The 21,347-nt window shown below is 36.7% G+C and overlaps 1 protein-coding gene across 3 annotated transcripts in view; it reads right to left on the reverse strand.

Moving 5' to 3' along the window:
• RB195_012935 (uncharacterized protein) overlaps positions 1 to 20,733 on the reverse strand; it is a gene marked incomplete at both ends in the record, with an annotated part of 30,046 nt that extends 9,313 nt beyond the window's left edge. For 2 of the 3 annotated variants that reach the window (XM_064202540.1, XM_064202541.1), the window contains 7 exons: positions 350 to 507; positions 2,254 to 2,308; positions 2,374 to 2,455; positions 14,734 to 14,970; positions 20,323 to 20,336; positions 20,430 to 20,456; positions 20,602 to 20,733. In XM_064202540.1, the coding sequence (XP_064058420.1) occupies positions 350 to 507; positions 2,254 to 2,308; positions 2,374 to 2,455; positions 14,734 to 14,970; positions 20,323 to 20,336; positions 20,430 to 20,456; positions 20,602 to 20,733 (705 nt within the window). Of the gene's footprint in view, positions 1 to 349; positions 508 to 2,253; positions 2,309 to 2,373; positions 2,456 to 14,733; positions 14,971 to 20,322; positions 20,457 to 20,601 lie in introns of all 3 variants that reach the window. The other variant, XM_064202539.1, reaches the window with a different exon arrangement.
• Between the last annotated feature and the right edge of the window lie 614 nt (positions 20,734 to 21,347).

Below are 21,347 nucleotides of genomic sequence, written 5' to 3' on the forward strand. Positions count from 1 at the left end.
CTCAATTTATCCGATCTTTCAAAGTGAACGATATTGACTGATTTCCATCAAAACATCCATGTTTTCGTCTTAATATACAAAGTAGATCATTTTCAAAAAACTAATCTGTGAATTTGAACAAAAAAAAGAGTGCAAAAAAGCTTACAGTAAGCCAGTAGCATACAGTAAGAAACGCCCATCAACTTGGAAACTATGATTATTACTATTCGATTGTTCATTTATCCAATTTAAATTTAAATTTAATTATTCTATTATTTTGATGAAGAATTTCATCCTCTGTGTGATCCTTGCAAGATCCATGGATCTCCTTCCGCCTTCATTATTTCTTTGTAAAAAGAACTGAACCTACCTCATCCACATACACCAATACTGTCATTGTTTGTTTTAGCTCATCAATTCCTAGAATATGGACAAGTTCCATCTCATAATGTAGATCCAGAAGACCATCCGGTGGCGCATTCATATTGTGTCGAGACAACAGATATTCCGTTAATTTCTTTGATGAACCTTCAAAATTTTAAATAAGTGATTGAAGGGGGTTCCAAACTACTGTAGAAGCGATGTTAGTGATTTATAAACAGCTTGGAAAGCATATTTCAGACATTTCCCGTTACTTTTCCGGAGTTAAAGGCATCACTCCACGAATCCTGGTAGTTTTCCGGAGTTAAAGGCATCACTCCACGAATCCTGGTAGTTTTCCGGAGTTAAAGGCATCACTCCACGAATCTGAGGTGGTACGGATTTCAGGTGTATTCTTATAAGGGATAGTAGATTATGGAGAGGACGGTGATTCCGCCCATTTCTTCCTAATGGCCAAAAAAAAAACGGCCCAGAAGATACTGCTTCGGGCGTCCCGGCGCGCTATTTTCTACAACGAGTTCGATTGGAGCGCGCCAGCCTTGTGCACGCGCCGCATCTTTCGGGCCGTTTTTTACGGCAATTGGGAAGAAATGCACGGAATCACCCTCCTCTCCATAATCTACTATCCCTTATAAGGGTACTCCACCTAAAATCTGTACCACCTCAGATTCGTGGGGTGATGCCTTTAAATGGTTGGAAAGCTATTTTAATTTGATTTAGGAGTGGATGTGCTTTCCCAGGTTTCAATTGTCTGGTTTTTTTTTTGGGAAGTGTACAGTACTTTTTTCATTTAAGATAGTTATAACGTATTTGGAGCGATTTGAGTTCTACGAGTTACAATAGAAACGACAGTTCTTAACTCGAAATGTTCCGATTTCGTTATCCCTCACTTTACGTGGCTACTACTAACTCAATAGGCATGTTTTCTTGTCCTATTTACCATCCTCTTCATTCGTCTATCTGGAATTCGTTTGTAAGTTGAATATTCATCAGTAAAGGATAGTTAATAACTTAAGTAGAGTCAGTGCTGAACTCAGATTACCTTTCAAAAGCTATTTATTTTCTAGAAGTGTTTCAAAGTTCTTTTCCTTCTCTTTACAACTGTGAAGAGGTGAGTGTAGCGCAGTCGGTAAGAAGTTCTGCTTCCTGCATGATCGATCGGAGGTTCGAATCCGCCCTTGTGCTCACCAAGCCTTTCATCCCTCTGGGGTCGATAAATTGGTACCAGACTTGTCTGAGAGGATAAAGACACTGACTTGACACATCGGTTAGACCCCGCAAGTCACTGTATGGGCCAACACGCGTTCCAAAACCTCAAACTCGATTCTGAATTGGAGTGAACGAGGTAGCTCAGGTCCCAAGCGGATTGATTAACGCCAATTATCCGGACTTTATCCTTATCTTACTTCGAACTTCGCGTCAAACTTCTCCATGATCTCATTTTCCTGCCCTACCTATATTCCTGAATCATGCCTCTGTCCCCCCTGAATATTTAATTGAGCAGTGCTTTGCTAAAGCCGTGGTAGCTGGTGCACACTAACTCAATAGTTCACATCAGGAGAATGATCGAGAGACGATCGAGTTAGTGTGAGCGTGGATTAAACAACATTTCTCGGAAGTGGGGAATAAATGAGCGGTCACTGAGACTGAACGAGAGTTGAATAACCCAGAAATTCTAGCTGCACATTCTTTGAAACAATTTTTTTTTCTCTGAAAATTTTATTTCTCTGCAAAAGAATATTTTTGCATCCCATTCAACACTAATGACATAGTACTTTGCATGTGCGTTAAAAGCGGAAAAATGTTTTTTTTTTTTCAATCAACAGGAGCAGTGTAGCGTAAAACGAAGGACTAATCGTTATGATTGACTAAAAAAGATATTAAGGAACTTACCAACAACTATTTCCGAGTTATCCTGTGAGGATGTTGAGTAGTCGACGCTGGTCAACTAAAAAATTCAACGTCGGGACGGAAAATTGACAGCTACACACGCTAAAACTCTTAAATACAAACCTCAACTGAAGGCATAGTGCTACTTGAGTCCCATGCTGCACAAACATTGACAAAAAGTAGAAGTGACACCAACATTCTACACCTGAAAACTACAAAATTTATAGACGCACAAAAACTGACCACTGAACCAAATATTTATATAAAAGGATAAAATCCCTGGCGTTAATCAATCCGCTTGGGACCTGTGCCACCGCGTTCAATTCAGAACCGTTTGAGGTTCACGAACTGGTGTGACTGGCCCATACAATGACTTGCGGGGTCAGCCGACATGTCAAGTCAGTGTTTTTATCCTCCCAAACAAGCCTGGCATCAATTTATTGACCCCCGGAGGGCTGAAGGGCTTGGTTTGCCACTAGAGTGGACTCGAACCTCCGATCGATCGTGTGGCTACAACGGACCTTTAACCGATTCCGCGAAACCCGTCGCAAATATTTACATATGCTTCAACAAATCGTTTATTTTTTTTGTTTTGAAAAATCCATAAATTAACGAGCTAAGAAAAACTAAAGGCACCCTATCTAAGGAAATTTCAAGAAAAAAAATACTAGTGTTACTCTACTATTTACCATAGAATTAGAAGAATATAATAGAAAAAGTAATAGTAAAAAAAATATAGCGGAAAAAAGTAGAAAAATAATAGAAATCTCACTGAGAAAAGCTAACTAACAATGATACTTCTAAACTGTGTTAAAAACACCATAAGGTTACTGTAATTATACAGTAATTTCTCATTTAGAACCACAAATCGCAATTAAAGCAGCAAAAAGGAACGCAAAAAATCTTTAGAAGCGATGAAAAATCAAGCGGAAGAATATAAACGTAATTTTACAACTATAGACTCGAGAAAAAAGTACTGTACTTTGCTTCATTCCATAGTTCCGTGTAGGATACATAGAACGATTAAGCCTAGAGCATGTTAAGACCCTAAAAAAACCGATTGTGTTGTAGGTGCAAATTTAGCATGTCAAGAATCTAAAAACTACACGATTTTAATGTTAGTGCAAACTTAACGAGCATTTTTTTTTTTTTGATACGAGAAGAAAAAAAGCACGGACCAAGAAAAAGTTCTCAAGCGTTACATCACGATGAGGACGATTTTTTAGTGAAACACAAACTCCTTGTGAGGCGTGTTAGTGCATAAAGTTGCTTATAATAAACACCTAGCTAGAAGAGAAAAAAAAGAAAATAAAAAATGTATTCAAAAAAATAAGTGCTACTTACGTACTCCGTACTTATTACTTAAATGCATTATTATTACTTAACTAAAATAATTACTTGAATATTATCACTAAAATGCAATTATTATTACATAATATTCTCTTTCGAATCAATTTTTGAACTTCCAGATTAGAGAAAAAAAATTTCAGTTGAAAGTTCTAACCTCAACAACGTCCTAACATCTACTATGTATTTTCAAATCTTTTTTTACGAGATTAATAAAGGTGTTTTTTTAATTTTTAAATTATAACCTATATATGTGTAGGATTCGCCCAGTCAGAGAACAAACAAAATCGACATGCGGCGTAATAGCGTATAAATGTGGGAACTCTGGTTAGTTTTCCAGTTTTTTGATTTTGAAAAAAAAATTCTACAAGGATTTTTCTTTTCAAAACCAAAAATTTTTTTTTTATAGAATTGTAGAAAGAAAAAATCATTTGTTAGAAAATTAATCATTCCGAAAATATAATGTTTAAAATTTTCCCTGCATTCACCCAGATATAATCGTTTATATAATAAAATGATTGTTTGTAATTAACACCTAGCTAAATAAAAAAAATGAAAGGCTGATTATTTTGAACTGTTATTATTATTATTATTATTATTATTATTATTAACAACAAAATTATTTTGAATTCTCATTACATTTGAACAAACTTCTTTTTGTTATTAGCTCAGTAAGGCTAAACAAAACGCATTGTAAAGACAAAAAATCCATTCTTAAATCAAGGATATTTTCGAGAAAATGAAACTTTCGTAACTACGACACTGTTCATTTTATTTCAGGGTCCCATTTAGAAATTAGAACAGTTGAGGAGATTGTCAAATCATCAGTGTACCACAAGACAGTACGTATTTTTATACACATTTTATTTATTTTTTTTTACATATTTACAGTACGTACCGTACGTTTCTAGTACACTGAAGATATTTGACGCTGATTCTTCTCATTGCTGCTCTGATTTCTATATGGGACCTAAAATAACATGAGCACTGTCGTGTAAGTGTATTTCATAAAGGATAAAGGATTATTTCATAGTACAGTATTTATTTACAATATGTACATATCCTCATGGTCTGCTTAGAGGAATTTTCAAAATTCTTGAGCTGGATGTTCGTAGACAGGGAGACAATGTGGTCACCGCCACTCAGATCAGATTTGGAATTAAGAACACCGTAGGTCTGATAACTAAAGAGGATAGCTTTGCACTATTTTTTACAGTATCTTTTTTTTGAATTATCTACAGTACAATTTATTCTCATAGGTAGCCTTTGAATGCTTAAAAATGAACGAAAATTCGCGGTAATAGGCGCATTTCGTCAAAAATAACACAGAAAAAAACAGGTGTTCAAAACAGGTGTTCAAAACATCAATCCCTTAAAGTTATTCTCATTCGTTATTCAACAAAAAGATGTATGCATAAATCAGAGGGCCCACTAGAAGAATTTTTGTAATTTCATTAAATATTTATTCTCTTTTCCTACCGTTAATGGTTTAATCGACTTCCCATTTCCCTTCTACGCCTCAAATCATCAACTCGGATTTAAAATGACTAAGACGAGATCGATAGAGGCCAACTATTCCTCTAAAATCATTTTTAGAGATGGGATGATGAACTGGGGATTCGATAGGGGATGGATTGGATAGCCATTCGCAGTTTTACGAACAAATATTTAATTCATAAATACCAAAATAAAGAAATATTAATTTTTTTTTACCACATATCCTCTTGAAAAATACACAAAAATTGGAAAACATGCGTTTACGACATATTCCTTCGCAAAAAAAAAATAAAACCATGATTCATTTGGGAACTTTAAAAATATTTGTTTGTTTATTTATATGGAAACACCTTATGTGTGCCATGAAAAAGAACAATAAAGAAGAATCCCAGCAGAATCAATCTCTCCTAAACTTTATACAATAAAGTCAGCCTTTATTCACATTTTTATGGTAGATGTGATCGAATAATATACTTTAACACATACTACTAATATCATAAGAATATAAGAATTGTTCGATTGCTCTAGCTGAATTTACTCCTACAGTGAACAGCGGAAAAACAGAAATCAACCTTTACAGTTGTGTTCCTGTGTGTGTGAATCGCTAGATTGATAAATTTTCCTCCATTTCTTTCGAATCTGATGTAACTTCTTCTTAAAGGCAGCCTATCACAAAACGGACATTGTGTGAAGAAAAAATCTGGCGGAAAGTATAGAAAGTAAGGTGCAGGTTAGGAATATGGTACGGTGTCCTCGCTCAATTCCCCCCTAATCGTCCTATAACGCGGTGTGGGAAGCGCCATTTGTTCCTACGAGATAAGTTCGAACGCAACGCAGAACCGAAGCTTGTGCAAGGAACTCGTTCTAACGTGTCACGTAGGAAAAAAAACTCGTCCTCGTCTTCGCACGCAGTTTTTCAGGACGATTAAACGGAATTGGGTGGGTCCACGCACATATTTGTAATCCACACTCCAAACTCTATGTTTTCCATCAGCTTTCCAACTGCGGCTTCGAGCAACATTTTTCAGTTACTACGAAATTGTTGTTGATTCACCTACAAAAAATGAGAATTTTGATCTGACCTCTTAACAAATGAACCAGAAAAACAAAAGCTTTTAAACCGTAAAATGTTCCACTGAGCACTACCCGGTTTTGATGCCTTTGATATTATTTAATAATAATGATATGTGGGGCGGGTGTGGCGCAGTCGGTTAGAGGTCCGTTGTAGCCACACGGTCGAGTGTTCGAAACCGCCCCCGAGCAAACCAAGCCTTTCATCCCTCCGGGGTCCGATAAATTGGTACCAGACTTGTCTGGGAGGATAAAAACACTGACTTGATCATCGGCTGGCCCCCGCAAGTCATTGTAAAGGCCAACACGCGTTCCAAAACCTCAACGATTACGAATTTACAGTGAAACGCGTTGGCGCATCCCAAGTGGATTGATACGCCAGTGGCCTTATCCTTTATTTTTTAATGATATGTAATTTAAAAAATTGGAATAAAAATAATGATAAAAATCCGAATAAAATGAATAAATATGATTAACTGGCTATTCAATGATGAACAGACACAGCTAATTGTGGCTAAATGTCAGAGACACGAAAATAAGATTGAAAAAAATAAGTAAAAAAAACCAAAAAAGATAAGAATAAGATCAAATCCACAGAGAAAGAGGAGTGCAAAAGCATTATCCGAAGCGTGGGCGGTTTAAGGTATGATGCGCAACAATGTGATATGTACATCATCGCTATGGTAACGAAAACTTCACAACTTCTTAAATCTGTAATTTTGTGGCATTCTTTTCTTTGTTTTTATCCTCTGCCCTCACCGAGGTTTTCATCAAAATCCTTTTCTGTTTAATTTTTGAATTTTTTGAATTTAAATTAAATTTTTAATTTTTTTTTTGGTTGAACGCCTTCAAGTGAATATTTAGGTCAAAGTGAATAGATTGCAAGATTAGTTAAAAATAATCCCTTGTATAAAAAGAACATCAGTTGGATGTTGTAGCCGATAACGAATTGGTTGTTTTAAGGGATTCATGCATCAAATATTATTAATAAATCAATTATCGATTTGTTAGAAACATGAGACTAAACATCTGAGGAGTTCACGGTGTCCCATATGTAGCACAAGCAAATTCCCATTTGTCCTTTGAGATCAAATAGTTATCACAGGAAACACCAGTATTTCTTTATTTATATTTATATTTTTTATATTATATTTATTGTATTGTAAGCAATTATATTTATATTATACTAATTTTATTTATTTATTTATATTTCTAATTTTTTTGCACATTTTTTCCACACTTGATCTGAGGAACAGCGCTGGTCGTGTATGTAGAGTTTTGATGATCCGAAGAGGGGAACAAGAAACAGGAAGAATGGAAACCTAAACGCTCGATTGGCACAAATCTACTGAGAAAAGTGTTCTTAAAGGACTCTTCCGGAACATTTTTCAACGTGGGAACAGATCTATGTACCAACGAAGCAACTTTTTACAATCTAGAATTGATGTGAAATAAAATGTGACGAATGAGCGATATAAAATTTACTAGCTACATCGAAAATCTCCCCTAAAAGCTGCGTTTGGGAATTCAACAAAGAAAAATCATACTAAAAATTAAAATCAAAGTAAATTTAACTATATGAAACGTTAGGGAAAAAAATCAAACATATCAAAATCAACAGAAAAATCAACAGAAAAGAAAAAATACATACGATTCAATTTGGACTTTGAAAAATGATTGAATTAGTTAAACTAACAAATTCTCCTGAACTTACAGTACAGTAGCCATGTGCCCTTAAGTTTCCTCTTCTTCTGAAGAAAACTTCTCAAGAAAAGGGCACTCCCATTAATTTCCTTTCATTTTTTTTTTCTCTGGCACCTCGTTAAATAGGCTAGATGATAGAGTTCGTCTAGAACTGATTGTTCACCGTTTGGAGAAAAAAACTGCGCTTCTCCTTTGATTTTACTTTTTTTTCCAAAATCTTCGAATTCAAAATTTTTTAATGGATCACATTATCTGACTCGGCATTGTGAACTGTTAATACAATTTTGTGCGGTGTGAACTGTAATTTTTTTAAAATATCAATGAACAGCATCAACAAAAAACTTTTTTTTCTCTTCAATTTCCTAGTGGAAAAAAATGCGCAAAAAGATAACGAGAAATGAGAAAATTTACTTATTCACTATGGTATCGAAGTCGATTTCCTTCTCAGTCAGTCGCTTCCATTGTCATTTCCAGCAGAGAACAAAAACATTGGATTCCGAGATGTTTAAACGATGTTTCTTTGCATGTGCAAATCCATAAACTCAGCGATTTTTCTGGATCGAGCATAAAGTGTCCGGGATTAAAGGCATCACCCCACGAATCTGAGGTGGTGCAGGTTTCAGGTGGAGTATTCGTATACGGGATGGGAGACTATGGAGAGGAGGCTAATTCCGTCCATTTCTTCCTAATTGCCGTAAAAAACCGCCCGGAAGATGCGGCGCCGCACAAGGCTTGTGCGCTCCAGTCGAACTCCTTGTAGAAAATAATGCGCTAGAACGTCTGAAGACGTATTTTCCCGGCCGCTTTTTACGGCAATTAAGAAGAAATGGACGGAATCACCCCCTCTCCATAATCTACTATACCGTATACGAATACTCCACCTAAAATCCGTACCACCTCAGATTCGTGGAGTGATGCCTTTAAACGGCCGTGTCAAGTCAGTGTTTTTATCTTCCCAAACGAGTCTGGTACCAATTTATCGAATCCGATGGGATGAAGGGCTACTGTTGTTGGCACAAGGATGACCTCGAACTAGCGATCGATCGTGCAGTCACAACGGGACCTCTTACCGACCACACGACACCCACTCTTTTCAGGATACTTTACCAACAAAAAGTCCTAGATAAAAATTAAAAATTTTCAAATGAAAATATCTTGGATAAATATATCCGGGCCGGGTGTAGCGCAGTTCAAACGACTCTGAATTGAAGTGGTGGTGGTGGTGGTGGTGGTGGCGCATCCCAGGCGCGACCCATTGATTAACGCCAAACACTTTATCCACTTTAAATATGTCCAATCCGGACACGATTTGATATGCCCTTATTTCCTCGTTGGATAGCAGTAGACAAGCTCAAGCCAAATCTATTTAACCCGCAAAATCACGCTTATCCGATTGGATGTAGTCATGTTGGATAAATGTCTACGAACTGTTTCAAAAAATATCCGCTGAACCTTTGAAGTCGTCTTTTCATTGTTCGTTACACGTTTAACCCACATAATTACGATTATTTGATGATGTATTGATTGATTCTGTGTTACTGATGATGGAATCAATGCATAGATCGGTCAATACAAATATGTATCAATAGTGATCAAGGGGAAAAATCATTGAAGGAATGAAAAACGCTAAAACGTAGTCGATGGCTAATTCTTTAAAGCGGCAATGTCAATGATAGCTGAGTCCTGAGCTCTGGGATCGTATCCGCTATGATATCCCTGTACTTATGCTTGTGTTCGAAGTATATTAGTTAATTATAGTGTTTGTATAATTTCAAATTCTTTAAAAGAGCTCTTTATCCAGATTTTATTTTATTCATTGTATTTACTATATTCATTTTTATTTAATTTTTTTTTTAAATTTTTTTCTCATTTCCAAAACAATCAGGTTTTGATAAATAAAAATAAATAAAATAAATAAATAATAATTAAAGATAAATAAAGTCTTTGATAAATGCAAAAAGAGCGGTGTACGTCAGAATCTTGGAGGATTAATCGCCTCCATCCGAAATTAAATTCTCCTCAAAATTCTAAAAAACAATATTACGTAGCTTTACGCTACGGCGATTCACTAGTATTAATAACGTCGGCGAAGTCTGCAATTGCGTCCTTAACTTATCCTTTATCTCAATGCGCAATGATATCAACCTTAATGCCACCCAATCGTACGATGTTAAATAAAGTCACCTTAGTCAAAGTAGTCATTTCTTCTACCGAGAAAAAAAAAGACGAAAACATTTTCTCTTTGTCAAGTTTTTCAGATTTCTTTATAAACATCAAACATGAACACGTTATACAGAGAAGTAGACACCTTATTGAATTATTAAAGAAATATAAAAGTATACTGTATATTGTAAGTCGATAGAACAAGCAGAAACAATTCCCTTGAAGAGATTTTGACCGATTTCGAGAAAATTGAATTCCGATTGAATAAAATACGTTTTAAATTTAGAAACTGGAAAAATTAGAAGACATTTTGCAATACATATGTGAATGGTGCAGGACTGAACATTCTGAATTAAATTTTTGTTGGTGCAGTTTCCTTGTTTAATTAGAAATCGAAAAAAAAGTAATTATTGAAAAAGATTTTCTCGAACTAAACACATTATTCGAACTGATACACTAATCAACTGTTTTCACCCGAACTAAACGGGTTCCTAAATATTTTCCAGGTCCCTAAAGAGAAAAGGTGATTACTGCAGTTTCACTAATAAAATCTACAATTATTTTTGCTTCCTAACCTATAACTAAACAAATTCCCCTTCACTTCAAATATGTATACATCCAAATTCTACAAAAAATCAAATATTGCCGTTGGGTGATTGATGGATCTCAAAAAAACACGGAACAGAAAAAAAGATGTAATTGAAAATTTCAGGACTATGCACTTCAGTAGCCGCGACTTGAGTGACGTTTTCGAAGGCAGCAATAAATAGAATTTTAAAAAAATAAATTTTATTAATTTAAAAAAAATCGAACTTAACAATTAACCGACAAAGTTACAACTTTTTTCTCTGTTTCTTTTGTTTCTTTTTCGATTTAATTTTTTTGTCCCTTTTTCTTCTTGAATAATTAAATAAGATCTAAATAAACCGATACACTACTGTGTTTTCTCGAAAAATCACTTATTTCATGATTTTTTTTTTCAATTTTAATGATAATAACACAATTACATGTAGGACTTGCAGTCGGGGACGAAGAAGGAGACCCCAATCCCACCTGGGGCGAATTATCCAGAAAACGCAATCGTTGTCAACGTGTTAACGTAGGATACGAGATTTCTCACCACCTAAAATTTATCACTGCTGGTCACTTTGCTTGATCCTATGATTTTCTTTTTCAGAGGAAATAAAAACAATCAATTCAATCAATTCCAATCTATAACCGTTCGTTCAAAATGATCAACAAAAACTACCGCGGATCAAAACGATCGATCACTACTCGTTATCACTGGTTAATTTTCAGGGAAACACTTATGTTATCAAGAACAATTCATCAACAAAACATAAACAAATATTATAAAATTATAAATATAAAAAACATGTAAAAAAAACAATCAAATTAAACAAATATCCCTAGTTGTTGTTTCTTCGGTTGAGGACGATACACACCAGGATAAGCCGAATAACAAAAGATCAAAATGTTCACGAAATGACGCGGTGAACCTCTAAAGTTGAATTATTGGCCTCTATTAGATGGTCCTCGAGTAAACGAAGGCGAAAAGTTGCTTCACTTCATAAGCTGATCACCGGTTAGGATTTTTCTTTTTGTAATAATTGTGATATTAAAAACAACAGTTATTACTGTAGATCGATCGAGATCAAAAATCGTCTCAATCTGCTCGAGGTGAGCACTTCTGTACCTATATAAGGAGTAACGAGGATTCCATGTTTTGTAAAGGGACCGTAACTACGAAAAACCAAATTTTCCAAGTGTTTTCTAGAGTATATTTTTTAAATTTAATTAGATGATTGACCAATAAGAAAAATTTTTTTTGTAAATCACTATATTTTCTATCTACTCTATTATATTATTATATTTTTTTTATTATTCACTAACTATTACATTTTTTATCTATTTTTCTATTATCTATTATTTATTATCTATTATTATCTATCTTATACTATCTTATTTATCTATTATTTATTATTTCTATTTTCTATCACATTTTCTACTTGTTTTATTTATATTTATTTATCACTATAATAATTGTAATATTTATTATATTGTTATTTACATTATGTATGTATGTTTATTTATTATTATATTTTCGGAGAAAAAAATCTAAATTTGCAAAATTTCGTGCTTTGCAAGCAGCAAAACAAAACAAACAAACACACAAAACGGTGGTGCTGTATTTTTCAAAAAAAAAAAAGAAAAAAAGAAAAGAAAAAATTTTGCGTCCTATCCATGCATTCTCGAGAACATCAGTCTAAAAACAATCCCAATTACAGAGATAATGAAACAATGGTGGAATCCATGATTTGGAACTGGTGCTGTGAAATCTACATATTTTTCAGAAAAAAAACGAGTAAAAGAGAGAATAAATAAACACGAAACACTAATGTCTATGTTTCGTGTTTATTTATTCTCTCTTTTACTCGTTCACACTAATGTTTCGTGTTTATTTAACGTTTAAATTTGTTGCCTCATTCTAATTAAACGTTGAAATAGCTGTTATGTTAAGAACGATTCATGCAAAACGTGTTTCTAAGACATTTTTTTCGGATTTCGCTATGATATCAAACAATCTAATCTAGTGCATATCCTATTTCCTTTACAAGATACGGTTGCCCGAAAAAAAAAGTTCTTGAAAAGATCCGTTGATTAGGTGAAAATCTAAAACGTCAGGCTAATATAATAAATGTTCCATCTAAAAATCTCGTAGGCACACTTATAGAAACCATAGACAGAACTATGTCGGGATTCGAAGACACGAGGAGCATATTTGAGCTACACTTAGGAACATTTGAGCTACAGTTAGGAATATTTGAACTGCTTTGATCATCCTTATCACCTTGACTCCGCCGTTCTTCTTCGAATTGCGGAGATCCAACAATTTTTCCCCTTATCCACGGATCGCGTGCGAGTATCGGCCAATGTTTTCTTCATTTGCATGGGACATGAAGTGCATAAAAAACGTAAGATTGCTTCAATCAACCTCTATTTAAGCCTCTAGAGATGGCAAAAAAAAAAGTGGAAATTTCCGGCTAATAAATGTTCCACCTACAAACCTTGTAGGCGTATTGAAAGAAAATAAATTCGTAGCTGTATTTCAGTTGCTAGTCTTGATAGCTTCCTGTTGTTAGTAGTTTATGCTTGCGATAAAAATTAGGAAGCTCTGGAAATTAAAAGAAAAATACACATAATACAAAATTTCTTTCCTATGGATTCTTCTTTCTAACCAAGACACAATGTCTGAAGGAGCTACAAAAAGTACTGTATCAGTGCGAAATAGTGCTAAATTTACAATATTTAACAAATTCAATTAATATTTGTTCAGTGAACTAATACAGAAACTCAGTTAAAAATACAGTAGAGAGAAGCTCAATCGCAGTGTTATGTACGGAAATACGGAAATATCGTATCGAATAGAAATATATATATATATATATATATATATATATACTGGAAATACTCGTATAAAAATATACTGGGACCACGTAATTATGGAAAAACTTGCAAACACAAACTTGCAATAGATCTATTGATAAACGAAGAAAAATTTGATGGAACAATACAAAACCCTAGAGAACCATCCAATTTTACCAGAAATACAGAGCATCTAGCTTTTGATCCTGCGAAAAAAAATGACCTGATTTAAAATTTACGACTGTTAGGCTTAACGCTGACAGATCTGCATAATATACGTCCTTCTACCAGTCCAATGCAACTCATCAACAACGTATCAAATGCTTTTTTTTCAAGTGTCCAAATAGCATAAATGTTTTTAAATGCAAATAAAAGACTTCAGACAGATCATTTCAATCACTACCGTATGATTGTTGATACGGTATACTATCGATGGTTTGATTTACTCGAAAAATCGGTGGTTCTCATCTAGTCATCTAGTCCGCTCAAAACGACATGAAGCTCGGTGCAGTAACGTAAGCGGTTGCGCTCGAAGCGGTGCTGTGTGAAGACGGCGGTTGAAATCGAAATGGGACCCTTCCTAGCCCAACTTATCGTTGCTGTTCGTGACGGTGGTCCCACCTCGATCCTACCGCAGCACCTTACGCAGCTGCACCAGATTTCATGTCGTTTTGTGACACGACTATAACAGAAAAAAATCAACATGAGCCTCCTGACTACAGTATTTCTCCCTGCTATCAGGAGCCTCTACTTCACTTACATCATGACGAACAGCAGAATAAACCTAGTTACAATCTAGCTCTAGGAAAATTAGGCAAATCCCAACGTTAAAGCTTTACTGAGACCACGTACAAAAGGTCCACACATTTTCTGTTTTTTTTTTTAAATCAACATTTGAACCTCTTCAATTGGGATGCTTTCTGCTAGGAGGAATAACAGTTAAATAGCTAATTTCGCAATATGAGGCAAAAAATCGTGTTTTTCGAACGCTCAACGAGAAATGAAACTCATTAAGAACGTTAGGCCATATAGCTTGTAACTTTAGTCACTATGATTGAGAAAATTTTCAGGAAAACAAAAATAAAACTAAAGGAAATCTCCGGTTCTAAGAAGAGGACACATTATTATTATTATTATTTGTACAAGGGGACTTCATACTACTGTAATTACACTTCTCACGGTTTGTTCTGAGAAGAAATTTCTTCAATGATTAGTTAGATTATCATTAGAACAGGACGACTACAAGTGATGTAATGGAAAAATAAAATTACCAACCTTCTGTACATACTATCCTGGTAGGAACGGAAACGTAATACGGAAGTTCGACCAGCGTAAGGATTCGTTTGATTCAACGTAGAAACCGTGGAAATTGGCCGATTTCTCGGAGGCATAGTTAGAGCAGTGTGTGATGTGCGTGGAAGAACAACGACAACTGATCTTCGAGGGAACCGGCCGACTTGGTGGTTGATAGGCGGGCGGTCCGATGAGGCGACACATCGTTGAAGCACCGCCCTGGAATAGAAATATGCGTACTTCCAGCGAAATCGGGGCACTAACAACACCAGCCACCAGAGGTTTTCAGGAATGAAGAATCGGCCAGGATGAATGATGTGAGGAACGTTTTTCCGATCTCCAACCAGAGATCCGCATATTCTCTCAGGAAATCACACACATACGCCGTCTGGTCACAGTTACATGACTCATTAGGAATGTTAGGCCATACAGCTTGTAACTTTAGTCAGTATGATTGGGAAAATTTTCAGGAAAACAAAAATAAAACTAAAGGAAAACTCAGGTTCTAAGAAGAGTCATCTTGTTTATTTTTTTTTTCACAAATATTTGTCAAGTGATCAACATTTGATCCATCTAAATTTGGTTTTATCAGTTTTTTTTTGTCATTTCTTCTTTTTTTTTGCTTCATTTTTAAGTTTTTCTTCCAGTTAACCATTTGAAGCACGTGCCACTCGTTCTCGTATCGGATATTGATCGATAGATGGAGGATCTTCTTTTGAGGAGTAGGTACGTTGCATGAATTTTCTCAAACCAGGGTGAACAGATTTCCACTTTTTAGTGTGCTTTAAAAACAGTAATGGAAATTTTTCGGTAATCTGGATGAAGTTCACGGATAGTTTATTCTAGAATGACATAAAATTACGAGTAGCTGAGAAATTTCCACATGACATAAAATTATAAGGAGCTGAAGAATTTCTAAATGGGATGAAACTACGATGAGTTGATAAATTTCCAGATAACAATATTATGGAATTGCTCCAATCAACGTAGCCGAATCTTTTTTTAAATAGTTCGTTCCTTCGCTAAAAAAAAAAGATTGTGAAAAAATAAGTGGTATTCACTGAATTTGTCGAAATACTCAAGTATGTATGGATGAATGGAAACACTTTTAGTTGGTCTGTCGTGGTTTTTTTTTCTTTTTTTTTTTTGCTTAGAGATCCGTTAACACCTTTCTCTGGTCGTTTCTAGCCACTTTCGGATGCCGCCTACGCAAAAGTTTTACAGTTTTACGTTTATCTTTTTATTCACCGAATATTCACTTTCAACTTCTTCCTTATCCGCCTCCTAGGAATATTTATCGCATGGAACAAGCCTTTCATGGAACTAACGAGCTACTAATAACATTCACATACGTTATCTCTGAAAAAACGTCTAGATCAAATGTTCAGGATTCGATATTTGTCCGACTATGAGGAAATTTAATGAAATCTTACCACTATATAAATTCTTATCCGGAGCTAATTTTACGAACAATTTTCCTAATGCACTCTGCATTTTATTGCACATACAGTATTCTATTTGTTTCGTCTCTTCTTCGTAGAATCTCTTTAAAAAAGCGGATCTTGTATTGCTAATGGAGAATAGGATTTACGTTACTAATTCCGTGAGTTATCCTTATCCGAGAAAATGTACATGTAATTATCCGTAATGCAGCGGTAACATTTATTTCGAAACGAGAAAAAAAGGAAAATGTGACTGCAACATCACTCAGTACTACTCAATTCTGTTTTGTCATGTTTTTTTTTGTGAGCTTCCTTAAAGGATAAAGAATAAAGTGTCCGGCTTCGGATACGCCACCACGTCACCTCAATTCAGAATAGTTTGAGATTTATGAAGGTATAACTAGCCTACACAGTCATTTGCAGGGCTAGCCGTTATGTGAAGTCAATGTTTTATTTTTTTTTTCCCAGACAAGTCTGGTACCAATTTTCAGTAACACTACACCCGTGCAAGCTCCATTTACTTTTGATAAATCCACTTTGAGCTACTGCGTTATGTGCTCCACCGCAGCACACGAATTCAACGCCTTGGTGCATATCTCACTTCATTTTACCTCTTTGTGGCACGACCACGCCTACCTAATGCCGTTTGACCCATCTTACAGGTTTTTGGGATTTCGTTTCACAAATATCCACTTACACACTTGACACAATATGCCCGTTATTATATAGCATTATATAGGGTAGCAGTAGGAGGGTTCCCACTCGATCCTAACCGCTACGCTGCACCGCTTCGAGCGTAACCGCTTACGCAACTGCGCCGTGCTTCATGTCGTTTTGACTCTACTATGTATATATATATATATATATCAGTCTGAACGTCTAGTAAAATTTTAATTTGATAAAATTTGCACTTGGAATGGAGGAACACGTTCAACAGCGCTGCAGTGAGCGCTGATGAGAAGCGAGACAAAGCAAGAAAGCCGTAGAACACTTCGTCTTACGTCGCGTAGAATTGATCAGAATTTGGTTCCTAGGAATCCACGATGATGCTGATCACAGATATGCGTAGTCAATAAACATTATCTTCCAGCAGTAATCGATCTCATTGACTTTTTTACTCTCTAGCTGTAAAAATACCTGTTAAGGTTTTTGTCGTGCCCGGCACAACTTTCCCTGCCAGCCGGCCGCCGTTCTCGCGCGCCGCGTGGGAAACATCGCCAATGGCAATGTATTACGGTAGCGCTCCCACGCGGCCGCCATATATAAGAGCTGGCACCGGGCAGTCGGGGTTCCGGTCTTTCTTTCGTCACTCTCCCGATCTCGGTCCAGTCTCGTATCCGCATTTTTCGTGGTGTCGCGTTGCGTTACGTTATATTTAGCCTCGTTCGATAGCCGCACCGCCACGCCACCGCAACAACCCTATCCCTGGCCGGCTGCCCACGGGGTCCGAACCGCAACCATAATCCATCTGCCGAAGAGAACCACTTAACCATCTAGCCATGACTGGCCCCTTTATTGATCCACCTTATGTCGTGTATATTTGTGCGTGCCGTGTCGTGTTTTGATGTCATAAGGATAAACCCTATTTGTAAAACCCTTATGACCGCATTGCACCCTAGGAAACATAGTGGGGCGTGGGATCAAGGGGGCAGCCCCGAGGCCCCCAAAGGGGGAGTCGGGGCAGGGGGGAAGGGACCCTCGGATCGAGCCCGCAGGGTTCGGAGGGGCTAGGCCGCCATCCGGCGACTAGCCCAGCGCAGGGCACCTCCGGATCCGGGCAGTCGGCCCTGGGTCCCCCCACCGATGCCCGCTGCTCCTACTCGGAGCGGACCCGGGGCACGACAGTTTTTCGAATATAGCGAAAACTGCGGGGATGATTGATTTCAGATACCTAAACGTTACATAAACTACCTTCAGGGAATTATGAATTTCACTGATATTGATTATCCCTGTCCTTGTATGAACGGCGGACGAAAACTGTTAATTTTTTAAAGTACACTGATCACATTTATACGTTGTAATTTATGTAGTACATGCCCTGAGCCTACATTCAATTATTTGACCAGAAAGCACTCAGGCACATGTACGTGGCTACACTGAAACGTATTTGGTTTAATGAACTCGAGGAAAGTTCACGATTGTTCTATAGGCTTTTTTATTTTTTTAGTTTTTTTTTTTTGTAATAACCAAGTGTTCACCTTTTTAGATAACACATGCATCTAACAAACTGTCTCATAATAGCACAGTTTTTTTTGTCGACGAGGAACATTCCTATAGATCCCCTATAGAAGAGAACATTGCAATTAGATTTATTCTAGACATAAACTTCTCTCTTTGTTAATAATGTCTTTGCAATCCTTTGGAGCGAGAAATACGATGCTTTCATTAATCTTATTCTAAAATATTTTTAATTACTTTCATCCACTCTCTTTAGGTATGTTGGAGAAATATAAATGAATAAGAAATTCGTCTACAGATACCCATACAGTTACAACACAATCATGGGGGGAAAATTTTGTTTTTCTTTTACAAAACTCACTTGAAACTTTATTTGAACAAAGGAGTAATATGAAAAGGTTGATGACTGTGAGCTTTTCATACGTATTCAAAAAAAAGAGTTCAAAATTCCTTTTTTTCTATCAAATATCGACTTTAGCAAGATCATACTCAAAACCACAATACAACCGCAGCTACAATTGTGACGTCTGCAGCAATTTTCAGTAGGAATTCCCGGAAAAAAGTTGAAATTGAGTCAAAAGCTTGAAGCAGTTTTTTTTTCAAAACTGTTTAGATTTATTTTATTAACTGTGATTATTGTATTTCTAAACACTTCAGTGCATAATTACAAAATTACAGAAACAAAAGGTGAATACTACTGCTACTTGCACTTGTAGTAGAATTCACCTTTCGCGTCCGTGTTCTACTGTACATCATCACCTACATCCGTTATGACTATTCTGCATATTAGAATTACAATAAATAAAAGTCAAAAAGGATAAAGTCACTGGCGTATCAGTCCACTTGGGATGCGCCAACGCGTTTTACTGGAATTCGTTTATCGTTGAGGTTTTGGAACGCGTGTTGGCCTTTACAATGACTTGCGGGGGCCAGCCGATGGGTGAAAGCAGTGTTTTTATCCTCAAAGACAAGTCTGGTACCAATTTATCGATCCCGGAGGGATGAAAGGCTTTTGTTGCGCTAGGGCGGTTTCGAACCCTCGATTGTGTGGCTACAGCGGATCTCTAACCGACTGCGCCACACCCGCTCCATTACAATAAATGACATCATGCAATTCTTTAAGGTGGCATCGAGTTCCGCTCAAATCAGATTATAAGGCTCCTTGTAAAGGTTGCAATCTCAAATAGTAACTGAAAACAACTACATTACAATGTTATTTTTTTCATTGTCCTAAACATACAAAAGTTTTAAGGTGTCAGCGGTATCTTACTTTGTTACGGTCGCAACCTGTAGAAGCAAGCGTGGCCCGTCATGTGTGTTTTGTGTGATTACAAAGTGTGAATATCGAATCAATTAATTCTTCATTAAAAGCATCGTCTCACGAATCCGGGGTAGTGCGGGTTACACGTGGGTTATGCCTATGCGGAGTCGTAGATTATGGGGAGGAAGGTGATTCCGTCCCTTTCTTCCTAACTGGCGTAAAAAAACGGCCTGGAATATGCGGCTTCTAGCGTTCCGGGGCGCTACTTTCGGGCGATTGGAGCGCGCCACCCTTGTGCACTTCTTCCGGGCCGTTTTTTACGGAAATTAGGAAGAAATGGACGGAATCGCCCTCCTCCCCATAATCTCCGACCCCATATAGGCATAACCCACCTGAACCCCCACCACCCAAGATTCGTGGGATGATGCCTTTAAAGGCCGCATACCACGAATCTGACGTAGTGAGGGAAACCGATGGACAAGTTAGAGATGGGGTTGTAGATTGCGGGATCAGAGGTGGTTCCACTCTTCTCTCCCTAATCGTTGTAAAAAAAAACGGTTACGTATGCGTATGCATGCACACGTAACCATTGTTAAGTGTCTCGCAGGAAAATTCCATCAAGAAGCTCGTTCCTCACGGTTTTTCAGAAGATTAGAGAAGAAATGAAATAGTGAACGTCCTCTGACTCACCCACTCTTGTCTGTCTAGAAAGATCCCAACATTCTTAACTTTCTGAGAAGGTCTTTGATTTGGATTGTGCCACGAATTATTTGCGCAAATTTTGCGCCCACCCATACCTCGATACATGTGAATGTTACTGCCACCTAAAGGATGAATAATTTTGAGCGTATTTCTGAAGGTCTGTGTAGATTTCGTTAAATAAATCAATATTCGGATACCGGTTACATGAGATAACTGATTAAATAAATAGAAAGTTTGTTAACACCCCCCCCCCCTGTTCTTCCTTACCTCCAACTGTCGAAAAGAACTGCTCTGAAGAATCACGTCCTTTCCGTTTGAAATTCCAGCAAACAATATCAGAATCCACCATAAATCGAAAGGAAAGAAAGCATCAAGTAAGCTTTGACCTTCAACGAACATGTGCTGTGCAAAACAATTGCTCAAAAAACGAAAATTCAAGATATCTTATCTGGCCATTAGAGAAAAAACTCAAAATACCACGCTATGTGAATAAAAAATTTGTTATCAATCTAAACATAATTCAAGGAATACAGACAACGTTAATCTTGGTACAGCCTTTGCCATTAATGAAGCTTTCGGGCTTATGCCCGGATCTAGAACGAGGCACAGAAATCATTGCACAGTCGAGTCGAACTCAGTAGAAACAACAATTACTATTGTGTTGGTTAATATGCAGTTTACTTTACAACAAAAATTTCGCCTTTATGTACGACGTTCACTAAACCTCGACATGGTGATGTTTCATTATTTGTTTACTTTAATTGAGCCGGACACGAGCTTGTTATAATCCTTTATTCGTGGCTAACGTTTCGGCAATATCGGCTTCTCCTGAGCCTCAATTTGTGAAATCAAACGTGATTTAACTGATCTCTATTCGCCCATAAAAGACAGTCCTAAGTTTACAATTGGACCTCATAGCTACAAGTAGAAGAGTATATCGTACCTTAGCGTCAGATGACTATCCTGCCATTGCAAGATACCTGAGGGGCGACTAGCGCAATCAAACATCAACG

This window comes from Necator americanus, chromosome V (assembly GCF_031761385.1).
Source record: "Necator americanus strain Aroian chromosome V, whole genome shotgun sequence".
NCBI classification, from domain to species: domain Eukaryota; kingdom Metazoa; phylum Nematoda; class Chromadorea; order Rhabditida; family Ancylostomatidae; genus Necator; species Necator americanus.